Source organism: Cicer arietinum, chromosome 7 (genome assembly GCF_000331145.2).
Source record: "Cicer arietinum cultivar CDC Frontier isolate Library 1 chromosome 7, Cicar.CDCFrontier_v2.0, whole genome shotgun sequence".
Taxonomy (NCBI): domain Eukaryota; kingdom Viridiplantae; phylum Streptophyta; class Magnoliopsida; order Fabales; family Fabaceae; genus Cicer; species Cicer arietinum.
Genome location: NC_021166.2, coordinates 4,433,162 through 4,448,788, shown reverse-complemented (window position 1 = coordinate 4,448,788; position 15,627 = coordinate 4,433,162). Strand labels below are relative to the sequence as shown.

At 26.6% G+C, this 15,627-nt stretch overlaps 2 protein-coding genes across 2 annotated transcripts in view; one reads left to right on the top strand and one right to left on the bottom strand.

Annotated features, from left to right (window-relative positions):
• Nucleotides 1–2,361, bottom strand: part of LOC101502593 (ATP-citrate synthase beta chain protein 2-like) — a 7,464-nt gene extending 5,103 nt beyond the window's left edge. Inside the window, exons 1-3 of the mRNA XM_027336536.2 lie at nt 2,197–2,361; nt 165–283; nt 2–72 (exon numbers count right to left, since the gene is read on the bottom strand). Of these exons, the coding sequence (XP_027192337.1) occupies nt 2–72; nt 165–264 (171 nt within the window). The 5' untranslated portion in view covers nt 265–283; nt 2,197–2,361. The remainder of the gene's footprint in view (nt 1; nt 73–164; nt 284–2,196) is intronic.
• A 7,059-nt stretch (nt 2,362–9,420) lies between these two features.
• LOC101502278 (uncharacterized) lies at nt 9,421–10,881 on the top strand. Its single transcript, XM_004508089.4, has one exon. The coding sequence runs from the start codon at nt 9,684–9,686 to the stop codon at nt 10,779–10,781; it is 1,098 nt and encodes a 365-aa protein (XP_004508146.1). The 5' UTR covers nt 9,421–9,683; the 3' UTR covers nt 10,782–10,881.
• Nucleotides 10,882–15,627: the final 4,746 nt, after the last annotated feature.

Sequence of the window (15,627 nt, the reverse complement as noted above, 5' to 3'; positions counted from 1 at the left end):
GACCAAAAAAGAACTTATGAAATTTGTGGGAACTAGGACTAATTATACCAGCAACTGATGGTGTTTCCCTACCTAGAAATAAAATAAAAATTGGAAGTTTCATTAATATAAGAACAGAGTAATGTAAGTCTAAGTAGAAGAATATTAAGATGATAAAGTCAAACCGCAAAGAAAGTCAAAATCGAGCATTTGCTGAATTGGAAGTTGCTTGTAGGTGTAAAACAAAGCTTGTGTAGTCCGGGAGAATAGTTGTCCATTCGTCATCACAAGGAAACAGGTTGATCTGATAACATAATATACTGCATTACTTTTTCGATTACAATACAAACTACTACAAACAAACACTGTACTATAAACAAACATTATAATTGCTCTCGACGCTCCTTTAATTTAAATAACATTTCAGTTATTTATTATTTTTTATTCTTAAATGTGAATAATATTATTATTTTTTACAAAAATTTATTAAATTTTTTAAATAAAACTCTTAAAATTAATTATCATATTTAATATAATGCAATTAATAACATTGTTGACATTTTAAGATCTAAATGATCAAATTGTTACTTAAAATTAAATAAAAGACTAAATCGATAAAAAACAAAAGATAAAAGACTTTATCTAAAATTAAGTTAAAAAACTGTATAAACAATTATGCCATTGAATTAATAGGGCGAGGAAAAAGTTTTACATTACTTAGCATACTAAGGGAATAATATGTCAACTATATTTATGATTTTAATTATTCTTTATAAGATGCACAATTTATATACGCTTGAAGTTTGTATTTATTTTTTTCTCTTATATACTTAAGCTAAGATCAATAAAACAACCGTTTTAAAATAAAAAATAAAATTTTTACTTCATTAAAAGAAGGTTTTAAAAAAAATTATTTAATAAAAATGTTTCAAATTTAAATATTTTTAAAATTAAAACATATAAATATTTTTTAAATTTAATATTGTCTCAACAATATTAAATCAATTAAAAAAAAATATTACATAACATCAATTATATTGATTTAGAGGTGTCATATTAAAATTTAAAAACTTCGTTTTAGACATTATATTAGAATTTGCTTTAGGCCTCCAAATGTGTTGAATCCACCATGTATATACACTATTGAGAAATATAATTTAAATATTTTCTTTAAACAATATAGATGTACTTAGAGCTATGGAGTTGCTTAAAGAAATTTATGTGTCGTAAAAACAATTTATACATTATTCTTTAGTTCTCATCAGCAGAAAAATGTTTTTCTTTTATTATGAAATTTACACGTTATATTTTTATTCTTTAAACTTCTCTATGTATGTTTTACTCAACAAAACCATAGCATGAGTAAAAACAAAAAACTACATCAAAAGTTACATTTAAAATGTAATAGAATTAACTACTTGAAACAATACAAAAATAAATAAACATATTCTCTGTAATCAACCACCACTCTTAACAATAATCACGGGTGTTTATGAGTATAGATAAAACTGCAAATCCGATTATCCAACTTAATTTAATTCGTATTTTGATCTAACTCATTCAAATTCAGATTTAATATGAATCAATCCATTGAAACACAATTATATTCGGTCCGAATAATTGATTTAACTTTTTGAATATATAAACCCGTAAATCCCACTCATTTACGTGACATATATATTTTATTTATATTTTTATTATTGATGTATAGTTAAAATTTAATTGTTGGACTATATTTGAAAATTTGTTGTTAATTTTATAAATTTAAGTGTTTTGTTGTGTTTGTGGATGTATTTTAAATATTAAATGATATGTTGTAATATAATTTTATTATTTTTTATATGTTCAAATATTTAAATTTAATTATATTTAAAAAAAATATTACTCGTGACTCCAACTCAACCTAATTCATTCATACTCGAGTTGATTTGGATCGAATTTGATGTAAAAATCATGAATTAAAAACTCAACTCAATCTAAATAAAATTCATCGATTTAAATACTAAATTTGATCAAAAATAATTGAATTCAATCAGTAAACACCTCTATCAATAACACATCTTTTTGTTTTTGTTTGTTTTTTTTTTTTGAAAAAAGGAGAATCACAAAACTATGACAAGAGATTGTAATACACAAAAACAAACAGAATTTTGAGATTGCAAGTAAGAGAGCGGGAGAGAGCGAGAGAGTATGAAGGAAGAATGAATGAGAGTCTACCTAATTTTCTCGTTAATGGTGAACAAAGAAAATACTATGACATTTTTTTCGTTTGGAGACAAGATGGTGTGTGTATATATATATATAACATTTATTGACTATCATATGTTTTATTAGTTATGTAGTGATTTTTTTCATCTCAATTGTATTTTTTTCTATTCACGATCATGGAGTTCAAGATTTTTCTTAGAAGATAATTTTACTAAAATAAACTTAATATTAGTTAAAAAAAAGAATAAGAACCTATGTGGATTTAAAATATATTTTCAATGTAAGTATATACTTAGTATCAACGGACATAGTATGTATTTTTAAATGACAAATTTTAATTATTAGTTGTTGTTTTGTTAGTCCAAAAAGTTAAATCTATAAATTATCGATCACTCAACCTTCCTTCAAGGTCAAGTCTAAGTCACTTATGACCACCGTTGCCTTTTAATATTTTTTTGTTGTTCTTACTTCTCACCTTATTTTATAAATATTTATATTTTAATTACCTCTTGCTAAAATGAAGAGATGTATTTTCATACGTTTAACCAGTATACTGTTTCGTAATATATATATATATATTATAGAGTAGTCCAACATAATAGCAAAACTGCTTATAAAAAAAAATATGTCTTTATGTTTTTTTTTTAATTCTTAACATACAATATATTTTTTTGTGATTATAACAATCTTTAAGAAAATTATGAATTTGATAAAATCACAGTTGGTTAAGTGAAAAATCATATAAAAAGTACTTACAAAAATATATCTAAATTTCATATAAAACAAAAGGTCTTTATGTATTTTTATTTATTTATAATTCTTAACATAAAATATACTTTTTGTGGTTATAACAATCTTTAAAAAAATTATAAATTTGATAAAATCATAGTTAATTATTAAATGAAGAATCATATAAAAAGTACTTCAAAAATGTACCTAAATTTTGTTAAAAAAAAAAAATAATTGAAACCAATGCTTTAAAAATCGACGTTGTCTTCAGTAAGATCACATAGTCAGAGAGTCATTGGTCGAACTGCAGAGTCACTGGTCGAACCGTATGATTGAACCAAATTAAATTAAATGACTCAATTGTAAGACTCAAACTCGTGACATTTATAAATATAAAAATAAAATCATTAAAAAAACATAATTTTAATCAAAATATATATCAAAATTCAGAATTTTATTAAGTTAAATACATATATTATGATAAGTGGCTTATGGTCATAGTAGTGAGACATCTTTGGTCCATATTGAGGAGTGGGGTTCATTTTCCTTTATCAAATTCATAATTTTTTAAAATTTTATCATAATCACAAAATGTGCGTTTTATTTTAAAAATCATACAAAAAAAAAACACTTAAAGAAATACATTCGAATTTGAGAAAGGGTAATTTAGTATATGACATTAAAGAACTTCAGTCAACATACTCATTTTTCTAAATTTAACACCACAATTATAAAGTTTAATTTATGTTTTTCTATGCAATTATTGTTTATTATATGAAGCAACTTGAGTTTTTTTTTTTTTTTTTTTTTTACGTCCAAAGGTATTCTCAATTAAAAATTTAAATTTGATGGAATAAATTATCTGATAATTACAACTTTAAAAATTAAAATGTTAATTTATTCAATTTTATACGAACACATTGTTTATTGAATATAATTGAACAAAGATTCAAGATTCATTGCAATACAAATTAGATCGTAATATTAATTACATAAATATTTTAAGACTTAATTTTTATATACAATTTGATATAAAAATATTTTACACACATCTAATAATGTATTGCCACATTATTTAATTAGTTAAGCATGTATGATCATCATACTTATTAAATAATATGACAACAAATCATTGAACGCATATACATAAAAATTACATTAATATACATATAAATTAAATCCAAAATTTAATTGATTGTGTATAAAATAAAAGTATTTCGAAAAATGATTATAAATCACATGTTATGTCTTGTCTTTTGAGGGTGTACCGTTTCATTTTTACTACTAGACTGCAACATTCGTTGCCTGCCTTAATGCTAGTATTTCGTTAGGCCCTCAATTTTGTTCCGATAAAAACCCTATAAACAAAGCCAATCATCATGCCAAACTTTGTTCACTTTTTTGACAAGTTTTATAAAATCTTTATTGTTCTAAAAATTTGACTTTTATAGAATAATTTTTTATTGTAAAAAAATTCAAAATTCAAAATTCGAATTTTCGAAATTTTCTTCTTCTTCTTCAAAATAACACGTCTCTATAACTCAAATTTTGAGTTTTCTTTAAAAAAGTATTTAAGAAAAACTCAATTTAATTTAGGTCTAACTTAGGAATATCTCGTATATTTTGTAGGAGTAGGAGGTGTAAACTTAAGAGTATAAGAGAGATTTTTCATCAAGCTAATGGTGGCTCCATATATTCACCGAGAGCTCCTTAAATATTATCAAAATCTTTTAATTTGAATCATATAATCTCACCAAATATATAGAAGGTGCAGTCCAATTGTAAGAGTTGAGAAGGTCTATAATTTAATCTCTAACTTTAACAATTTCTCTCTCTCTCTCCTTAACTCATTATTAACCAATAACATTTGTTTATAAAAAAAAAATACAATCTCACCAAAACCGTCCAAAATGACGATTCTTTCATTTAAGTAAACCACAACTACTCTTTTATCAATTACCTTGCCAAACTTTTTAGGGGAGTTTCTTTTCTCAACCTCACATACACTTTGAATCAACTATCAATTATATGTCAGCTTTACAATAATAGGAAAAGGTGTAAACAATTATTTTTGTCCGTAAATGTGAGTGTTATCTCTATAATTTTTGAATAAATCGAAATTATAAACACGTATAACTTGTATCATATAATGTGAGTGGTATCTCTATAATTTTTGAATAAATCTAAATTATAAACACATATAACTTGTATCATATAATCTCGCTAAAGCCATCCAAAATGACAAATCATCATTTAGGTAAGCCACAACCCCTCCCATATCAATTACCCTACCATTTTTTTGGGGAGAACCAAAGCACACGCATCTCCAATGGTATCTCCAACGATAGTCAACTAAGTTCGTTAGATGTAAACGTGTAGTTGTGTAAAATTGAGTTTTTGACGAGTTTACTCTTGGAGTTGTGTCAACCTGTCATCACAGTGCTCTCTTAAATTAATGATACTTTTATAATTTAATAATAATAAAATTAGAACTGGTACGTTTTTTTTATTAGTTTATTAATAATAATAAATTTATGACAGTTAGTGGACTTATTTAATGAATCCAAGTTGAGTTCAGAGTTGGAATTAAAAATAAATGAGTTGTTTCAAAATGATGTGACATAGTGGATCATATTTAATGAATCGCGTTGAGTTTTGGATATTAGAGTATCTCCAACTATTGTCAAATCATCACAGTTCTCTTGGTACTTTCGTAATTTAATATAATAAATTTACAACCGTTACCTTTTTTATTAATTTTTTAATCATTTTTATTTATGTTATGTATTTAATATTTAATTTTTATTTTTATTATTATAAAAATTTAAGTTCAATTTTATTTTAAATTTAAATAAAATAATGTATAATAATAATAATCTAAATATTTAAATTAATATATTAAGTTATAATAAAATTAAATATAAATAAAATATTAATATATTAATTAAAGTTGTGGGACATAATATGGTTCGTTAATCAATACAAAATGAACGGGTTACTTTGTGGCATAATGGATCTTATTGAATGAACTCATGTTGAGTTCACTATTAGAGTAAAAACTGAATGAGTTGCTTCAAAATGATGTGACACACTGAACCATTTTTAACGAATAGTTTTTATGTTGTCTAAAAGTATACTTTAAAAAAAAAATTATGTTTAGAAAATATTTGAGAGATTTGTTCCCATATTGAATTAGTGACTCAAGAGATTATCCTCTCCAATCATGAGAGCTCGATCAAATTTTATAAATCAAGCTCCAGTAATGAAGTGTAGACTCTTAAGGTATGTCTGAAATATTTTATTTTATTTTTGAATAGAGAGGAGGTTGAAATTTAATTTTTTTTTAAAATAATACGATAAATTATCGTATAACATTTTAATTACACATAATTTATTTATAGAAAAATTTTATAACTCTAATTTCTTTTGCAACTGTCGTTTTATAGCTCTATTATAATTTAAGAAAGTAAAAATTTCCCCCACTTTTCTCCTCTGAAACACTCCATATCTACCCTAATAATAATAGCTTTTGGTAAAGTGAGAGAGTGCCCCCAATAAATTTAAGCGAGCCTTGCTTTCATGCTCTTTTATAGAGCTGTCAATTTGACAAGCCCCTTAATTATTGGCCCCAGCCCACATTTTGAAGGGGCCAAAAAAATTAATAATTTAAAAGGCCCCAAAAAACAAGGCCCCCTAAATTAAAAGCCCCCTAAAAATTTGTGGGCTTAGGAGGCCTCTAGGCCCACTTTTTTTAAAAAAGAATCAATTTTCTTTTTTGAGAAATAAAGTTTTTCAATTTTTTAACCGAGATTTTTTTTTTCTATAATATTTTCCGATTTTTTCGATAAAAAATATTCGATTTTTTTCGATAAAAATTTCCGATAAAAAATTTCTGACTTTTTTTGATAATTTTTTTGATTTTTTACGATAAAAAGTTTCCGATTTTTTTCGATAAAAATGTCCGATTTTTTTTCGATAAAAAATTTCCGGTTTTTTTCGATAAAAAATGTCCGATTTTTTTCGATAAAAAATTTCGAATTTTTTTCGATAAATAATTTCGAATTTTTTTCGATAAAAAATTTCGAATTTTTTTCGATAAAAAATGTCCGACTTTTTTTGGATAAAAAATTTCCCATTTTTTTTCGATAAAAAGTTTCTGATTTTTTTTCGATAAAAAGTTTCTAATTTTTTTTTTCGATAAAAATTTTCACTTTTTTTTAATAAATTTTTTTTTTCATGAAAAAAATTTTAAAATTAACAAAATATTGGGGGCCTATGGGCCCTTAGAGCCCCCTCCCTTAGGCCCCATTAAATAATGGGCCTAAATTAAGGGCCCCTTAAAAGATTATTTTGATAGGGGGCCTAATAATAAAACAAAAAAAAGTAAGGGGGCCTTGTAGTTGGGGGCTTTTTTGACAGCTCAACTCTTTTATGAGTGACTTTTAAGTCTTTTATAATTAAGGTAATATATTTGTAATGATGCGCCAATAATTAATAGATGGTGGCAAAATGATTTACGATAATATTCTATACCAATTAAATATGTGTTAATGTGGAGCATTTATGAAGCATATATTCATTAGGAGTAGCTAAATATGGACGGGTACGTGTTAGGTGTTAAGTGCGATTAAAAGTTTTACATTAAATGAAGATGAAAAAGTGGATATTAAACAATATATAACTAAGAAAATTATATACATTTAAATATAATGTTTTTAGATTTTGAATAGAAATATAATATTCAAATTATGTATGTGGAAAATAAATTATATAAAACAAAATATTATCGGCATAATATGAAAAGAAAATAGAAATTAAAATACATTTTTATTTGGAGACAAAATAATAAAAAGAGAAAGAAAATGTGGTATTCTTTAAGATAAAAAAAACGGGACGTCGTAGACAAAAATATGTAAAAATAAAAAAGAGTTAAGTGGCAAGACATGTGAGCATATTAAAGAAAGATGTAATCTCAACCATCAATTTTAATTTAAGAGTTAATAATTAACCCGTTCACTAATTCCCACATAAGAGACTCATTTTTCATTCTCATATAAGTGAAAAGACTCGTACCAAATGTGTTAAAAATTTAACTTTTGAGTGAAATGCAGTGTTTATATCGTGATTACTCTAACTTAATGCGATGATCCGTGGGGACTCATGCCACATTAATCCAATAAAATGCTATTTTGAATTAATTAAAAATTAAAATCAGCCTAAAGATAATAATAGTTGTGAACTTATGAATTTTGACACCGACACACGGTGACTGATAATCTCAAAACCTGATCACATGCTAATTCGATATATATGGTTTTGGACCAACAATTATACACATGGTGGGGGCAAGTTTGCCAGTTATAGATGTCAACAACATAAACACGCGACCTTCTTGATCGATTCATAAATGCAATTTCACTCTACTTTCTTTGTTACGTACACTTTTTACATACAATCCAAATAAAATATCAAGGGTTCTCCCTCTATATATAGATATATCTTTAGGGTTTGAATCTTTTAAAAGTTAAAGTAAGTCAAATGTAAATTGAAAAATTTAAAAGTTATTATTTTAACAAAATAACGATTGATTATAATGTATTTATAATATTTATCTTTGATTTATTATTTAAGAGTTGATTTTACTCATTTTATTTTTTAAAGTGAGTTGTTTATTTTAGAGTAGTCATATTTATAACTCTTTAATTTCCATTCGAGTGACTATTAATAATTTGTAAGAGTGCGATTAAGAATTAAGTAAAATTTAATTAAAAAATGTTGTATTTAAATTTTGAACAAAGATTTTTTTTAAACAATTTGCCTTAATTGAAATTGATTAGGCACTTGAGTTCGAATGTTTAGTTGGTTCTACATATATCTTGATGTTACGGTTGATTAATGTTACAAAAAAAATATATTAATAAACACGTGATACTTTCTAAAAATCTTGAGTGAAAATAAAATAGAGAGTAATGTGATATGATAGTGAGGTAATAAGAGAAATATAAAGAAAAAAGATAAGGTTTTGAATGAATCTATAGAAATTGTGGAGTATACATATGTCATTGTTGTTAATATTAATATTCAAGACATAAATAATCCGTATGTTTTAAATAAATAAAAAAATCTTTAAAATAAATTGAAAGATGTTATTTAAAATTAAAGAAAAAAATCATTTGATGTTTTAATTTGAAAAGTTTTTACCGAACTGATTGATGATCATTATTGCAACTTAAATGTTCCAAAAAAATTATTATAACTTAAAGCGGTAATTTTCATTTAAATAATTCAATGTTAATAATTAGGGTCGTGCTAAGTTACGAGTTATGACTACCACATCGCAAAACATTAATGACATATCTACACAAGCCTATTATTTCACATTATTACTTTTTAACCTCTTTGATCTCTCTATTGATTTCTGTTATATCATCATTATATATATAAATATTTCTCTATTCTTTTACACTTATTTAACAGTGTTTACAACTGGAGGTGCGCCAGAATAGTTTTTGAAAGTTAAAAAAGACTAAGGTTGTTGATGGTTGGGACATGTTTGTCATGACAATTATGAATACACCGGCCAATAGATATTGTCTTCCAGATAAGTTTGAATTTTAGGCCACCTTAACTATATGAAGATGTCCATAAGTCTTCGTGTATTAATGGTATGTGTTGCTATAAATAGAACTTATAGTTAAGCATTCTCATTACAAGAGCAAAGCAAGTGTTTTCAGCTCTATTACTATTTTCCATCTTAATTTGTGCAAATGAAGATGGGAAATTTACTCAAGTATGTTAGTGCATTTGCCCTGATATTTGCATTGGTGATAGGAACATCTCAATGTCGACAAATAAAAGAAGATGAATATGTTGATAACTTTGGTGGAGGTGGCTTGGGTGGTGGTGGTGGTGCTGGCGGAGGTTTTGGTGGTGGCAATGGTGTTGGAGGAGGACTTGGACATGGTGGAGGAGTTGGTGGAGGCTTTGGAGGCGGTGCTGGAGGTGGTGCAGGAGGAGGAATTGGAGGTGGGCATGGTGGTGGACTGGGTGGAGGTAGCGGTGCAGGTGGAGGTTTTGGAGGTGGTAAAGGTGGTGGCCTAGGAGGAGGCATTGGAGGTGGACATGGTGGTGGACTAGGGGGAGGAATTGGTGGAGGTAGCGGTGCAGGTGGAGGCATTGGAGGTGGACATGGAGGAGGAATTGGTGCAGGTGGAGGTGCGGGTGGAGGCATCGGAGGTGGTGCTGGAGGTGGTTCAGGGGGAGGAATTGGAGGTGGGCATGGTGGTGGACTAGGTGGAGGTAGCGGTGCAGGTGGAGGGATTGGAGGTGGAAATGGGGGAGGAATTGGTGGAGGCGGTGGTGCAGGTGGAGGTGCGGGTGGAGGCATTGGAGGTGGTGCAGGGGGAGGAATTGGAGGTGGGCATGGCGGTGGACTGGGTGGAGGTAGCGGTGCAGGTGGAGGGATTGGAGGTGGAAATGGAGGAGGAATTGGTGGAGGCGGTGGCGCAGGTGGAGGTGCGGGTGGAGGCATTGGAGGTGGTGCTGGAGCTGGTGGAGGTGCCGGAGGAGGCTTTGGGGGTGGTGCTGGAGCCGGTGGAGGTGCAGGTGGTGGTTCAGAGGGAGGAATTGGTGGGGGTAATGGAGCAGGTGGAGGATTTGGAGGTGGTGGAGGTACAGGTGGGGGTTTTGGAGGTGGGGCAGGAATCGGCGGAGGTGCGGGTGGAGGTACAGGAGGTGGTGCTGGAGCTGGTGGAGGGGCAGGTGGAGGATTTGGAGGTGGTGCTGGAGGTGGTGCAGGCGGTGGCTTTGGAGGTGGCGCAGGAGGAGGTGAAGGTGGTGGCGACTTTGGTGGAGATAGGACTTGATTTAAAATATTCTTAATCCTATTATGGAATGTATTGCGCTATTTATGGAAACAATGAAATAAATATAACTTCTTGCTAGAGATGGCATGATCTTGATATACTCATTTGTCTTTGAACTTTAGTTAACCATGTTTATAATAATTAATATTGTAGTACTTTATAAATCAGAGGGCTATACACAAAATTGATGCAAATTCTAAAGTATTTTACTACTATCTAGAATTATTTGTTTAGAGTAATAACCAAAAAGAAACTTAAATTAGTTAAGCACCTCCACATGTGCCACCAAAATCATACGAATGAGGTATCTTGTGTTGTTTGTTTTGTTCATGGTGAATCCGTGAAGTCATAACCATTTGTTTTTCTCTTGTATGTTTTGGTTTAAAGTCTAGGTTGATGTTTACGTTTGGATGAGAATTGAAAGTGCATGCATATATCAAGAAAATGGTATGTGCCTCGTCTTACATCTTGGATCGTATATAAAAATTGTAAGAGGATAATACTTGGTTTGTTGGTCTCTTTGAATGCATGGGAATAATGCCACATTTTCAAGAGAAAAGACATATTTTGGAGGTGTTTTTTCCGTATGAAAATGCTATCATAGGACTAATTTATTTGTAGGAGGGGTCAAATTTAATTTGCATTATGTTGATTGTAATTCTAATCCATTGAAATATTTGACTCGTTTAAGTAAGTATTGATGTAATGAGTTTGAGTATTTATTTCATTCATATACCCTCCGATCTCGAATATATAAATGAATTTTTTTTTGTATGAAATATAAGTAATTAAGAATATAACTTACTTTCTCTCAATTACTCTTTTATTCTCTTAAAACAAGTTTCCCCGAAGGATCCTAGTGAAAATACACATATTTTTTTATTAAATCAAAAACATTAATTGCATTCAACCAATTTTTTTAACAAGTATAATACTTTTTCTATTGTGTTGAATACTTGTTTGTTTGATAGGTTTTGAGAGGTGTTGTGTTTGTTGGTAACTATATACGAGCAACCGTGTGGTTTCTTTAGTTCCCTTAAATATAGTTGCAATGTTTTATATAGGAGTTTTTACCAATCACATCTAGCAATTGCTTGTGAATTTTTTTTTTCCACACTTAAAACTAAATAAACATATTGAAGTATTTTGGTATAATTCTCGATTGTTTGGTATTGTGATTTCTTGCAGAATTCTGATTGGTTGTAGAATTTTTTATGTGGATATTTTGATTTTGAACGAACTTGTATATATATAAACTTCTATTACAGTTCTGAAAGTAAGTTAAGCGGTCAAACTGCTTCTGTTACTGTTTACGTGGCAAGCTGACGTATAATTAAATCTCACGCAATTTACATTTTGAATATATATGATGCATGCAACATCCTCCTTCCTAAACTTGTAATTGTGTGTTAGGTTAAAATTTATTTTATTAATTTTTTAAATTATTAAAATTTTATTTTTTAGTAAGTTCAATTTTTATTATTATAAATGTCTCTAAAATTAAGATGATCAAATACATCAACTTTTATTGATCAAATTATAATTAAAATGTCTATTATAATTTTTTTGGAGGAATAATTTATAAAATAAATTACATATATTATTTAAATGTATTTTAAATAATATATTATTTAAAATATATTAAATAATTATATATATATATATATATATATATATTATCTTTGTCTTTGTAGTTACGAAAAATTTATTAATAGTATAAAAATTTGGATTTAATTTGTATGCATATGTAAAGATATTTTATACTGTGAATTAATTATAACCGTCAAATTATCATAAGAGTTTCACTTTTATAATAACTACTTTTAAAGTCACACTTATAAATGTTTGTGATATGTTGACATTATAAAACTTTTTATATTGACAAAACATAACAATTAAACTCTAAAAATTTTAGCATTTAAAAAAAAAAAATTTTAAAAACTAATTTTTAATTATTAAAAATGTCACCTAAAATTTGATATATTATCTCTATATAATAAGAATTAAGAGTTTAGTCGTCAATATATTTTTGTAAATTTACAACTTAAAATTCTTATATATAATATTATAATAATATACTTTTTATTTATCTATAAAAATTTAAAAAAATTAATCACCTCAATCTTTCAGTTCAAGCGCCCTCACTCTTCTCTATAAAATAGAGTTACTCTATGTAGAATGATCATATGAAATTTACTTGTATAAGTCTAAATTCACCTTGTCTAATTTACTTTTAAATTATTCTTTTTTTTCTCTAATGCTTTTGTAAAATATCATTGAATGATATATTTGATGTGAATGTATGTGATTCATGTCAAGGATTCTAAAATATCCTAAAAAAGATTCATCAGTTAACATATTTGCATATAATATATATATATATTAACGAAGATGAATCGAACTTAAAGATTAATATAATACACACACTCTATAGTTTATTTATGCAACTTTCATCATCATTAATTAGTTTCATATTCTTCATGTTTGAAATTTGCAGACATAAAATCCAATATAATATTTAAATTATTTTTATTAAAAAAATAAATCACGTTAAATTCATTCTTTAAAATATTTTAGAACTAAAAATAAGTTCTCCACTCTCCTTCTTCTAAAGTAATTACCAAAAGAATGGATACAGTTTAAAGCAATAACACATGCAAATAGGAAGATGTTAACAAGTTAATAAATGTCTTTAAAATATTAGTCAAAGCAATCAAAAAAAATAAATTTTTATTACGTTGTTTTTATTATATTGATAGATGTTTAACTTGTATTTTTAAGGCAAATTTCTTAGATGAATTGCTAAACTTGTGTTCTTTGAGGTGGTTAAATTTTTAAAATTTTAATGAATAAATAAAAAATATAATATTTTATTGTATATAAGAATTTTAAGTTGTAAATTTACAAAAAAATATATTGATGATCAAATTTTTAACGCTTATTATAAAGAGGTAGTAGATCAAATTTTGATTGATATTTTTAATAATTAAAAATTAGTTTTTAAAAATCTATTTTTTTTCTTTCAAACACTAAATTTTTTAAAGTTTTAATTGTTATGTTTTGTTGGTGTAAAATTTTTTACAATTTTAGCACATCACAACAAACATACATAAAAGTAACTTTAAAAGTAATTATGATAAAAGTGAAACTAGTTTATAAATATGACGGTTATGATTAATTGACAATGTAAAATATTTTTACATCGTCGATGCATACAAATTAAAATCAAATTGACACTATTAATACAACTTTCTTAGAAGGAAAAAAAACATATATATAATTATTAAAATACATTTAAATACAACAACTTGTTTGTTCATAAAAAAATAATGATTTGGTTTAGGTGTTAGACAATTTATTTGAAATTTACATGAAACCATATCAAATCAATATATGTCGGATTTATTGGTTTAGTTCAATTTGGACGCAAATACACACACAAAGTATCAAACTACTTTAATTAGTTTTGGTTAAATTATTGCGATCATAAGATCATTTTGTTTGACTTTTATTTATTTAGATAAAACTCACAACTCAAATAGTTAGAATTTAGGTTAAAAAATTTATTTTATTTTATAATTATTGTTGTTGTTTTTGTAATTTATTTTATAAATTATTCCCTCACATTTTTTTTATAATATGGATTATAATTTGGCTAAAAAATTGATGTATTTAGTACAATATCGTCTTAATTTTTTTGGAGATCCTGCTCTAATCTTTGAAATTAGACCTCGTAAAAAAACTGCAATTTTAATAATTAAAAAATTTGATAAAATAAATTTTACTCTATATATACATATCAATCTACATGATGCATTCATGATCTACGCACGTGATCTACATGACGCATGTAGTTTGGTTAGATTAATTCATTCAACAAGAAAATATCTACAATAACATGTCACATTCATATATTAGACTCAAAGATACATTATAAGCCAACAACCATAATTCTACCTATAAAACAATTCTCCTCGTAAAATACATCAAGAACTCAAAATTACACAAATATACACTACAATATCTATATTAATTATCATATCTATTAATATATAATTATATTTTTGATATAATTATTATTCTATTACTAACTTACACAAACATATTTTCGGATAATAAAAATGAAGATGAGAGAAAAGAAATATATCTTACAATTATGGAATTTAAGAAGAGATGTGATTTTATATAAAAACAATATCAAATTATGGAGAGGAAATTGGCGTATGCGTGAATAAATAAAAAGTATAAATGAATAAAAAAAAGTTATTATAAATATTAAAGAATTTGTTAAGTCTCAGAGTGTATGTATGGATAGATAAAAAGTACAAATAAATAACAAAAAATTACTATAAATATTAAAAAATTAGTTAAGTTTCACCCGTGAACATTTAATAGCACTAAAGTAAAAGTAAATTGTTTATGAACTTTGAACAACATCTTGCATTAGGAATAAATCGTGAATCATGGTATATTTGAAAAACTATGAAAATGATGAGTAATGTCTTGATCCCATTGGGCCGCCCATAATTTCAAACTAATAAAAGGAAAAAATAAAGATCAACCAACAGTGATAGAACAGATACACTCAGTCTCTGTCTTTCAACAAAAACCTAAAACATAAATACTGTTTCAACATCTGCATAATTTATTGAATTTTTAACTCACTGGTCGAGTCAATTTGAGACAAAATTGAATCATTATATTAAATTAAGAGCAATTACATAATTATAATATTATATTTTAGATGTTCACTTAAAATTTTAATACGCAGTATATTATATTTAGTATCTATTTTTTTATTTAATAATAAATTTTTACTATACACTATTAACTTAAATGAATTTTA

Bases quoted from the DNA above. Each gene is read 5' to 3' on its own strand.
- LOC101502278 (XM_004508089.4), top strand. From the start codon at position 9,684: ATGAAGATGGGAAATTTACTCAAGTATGTTAGTGCATTTGCCCTGATA.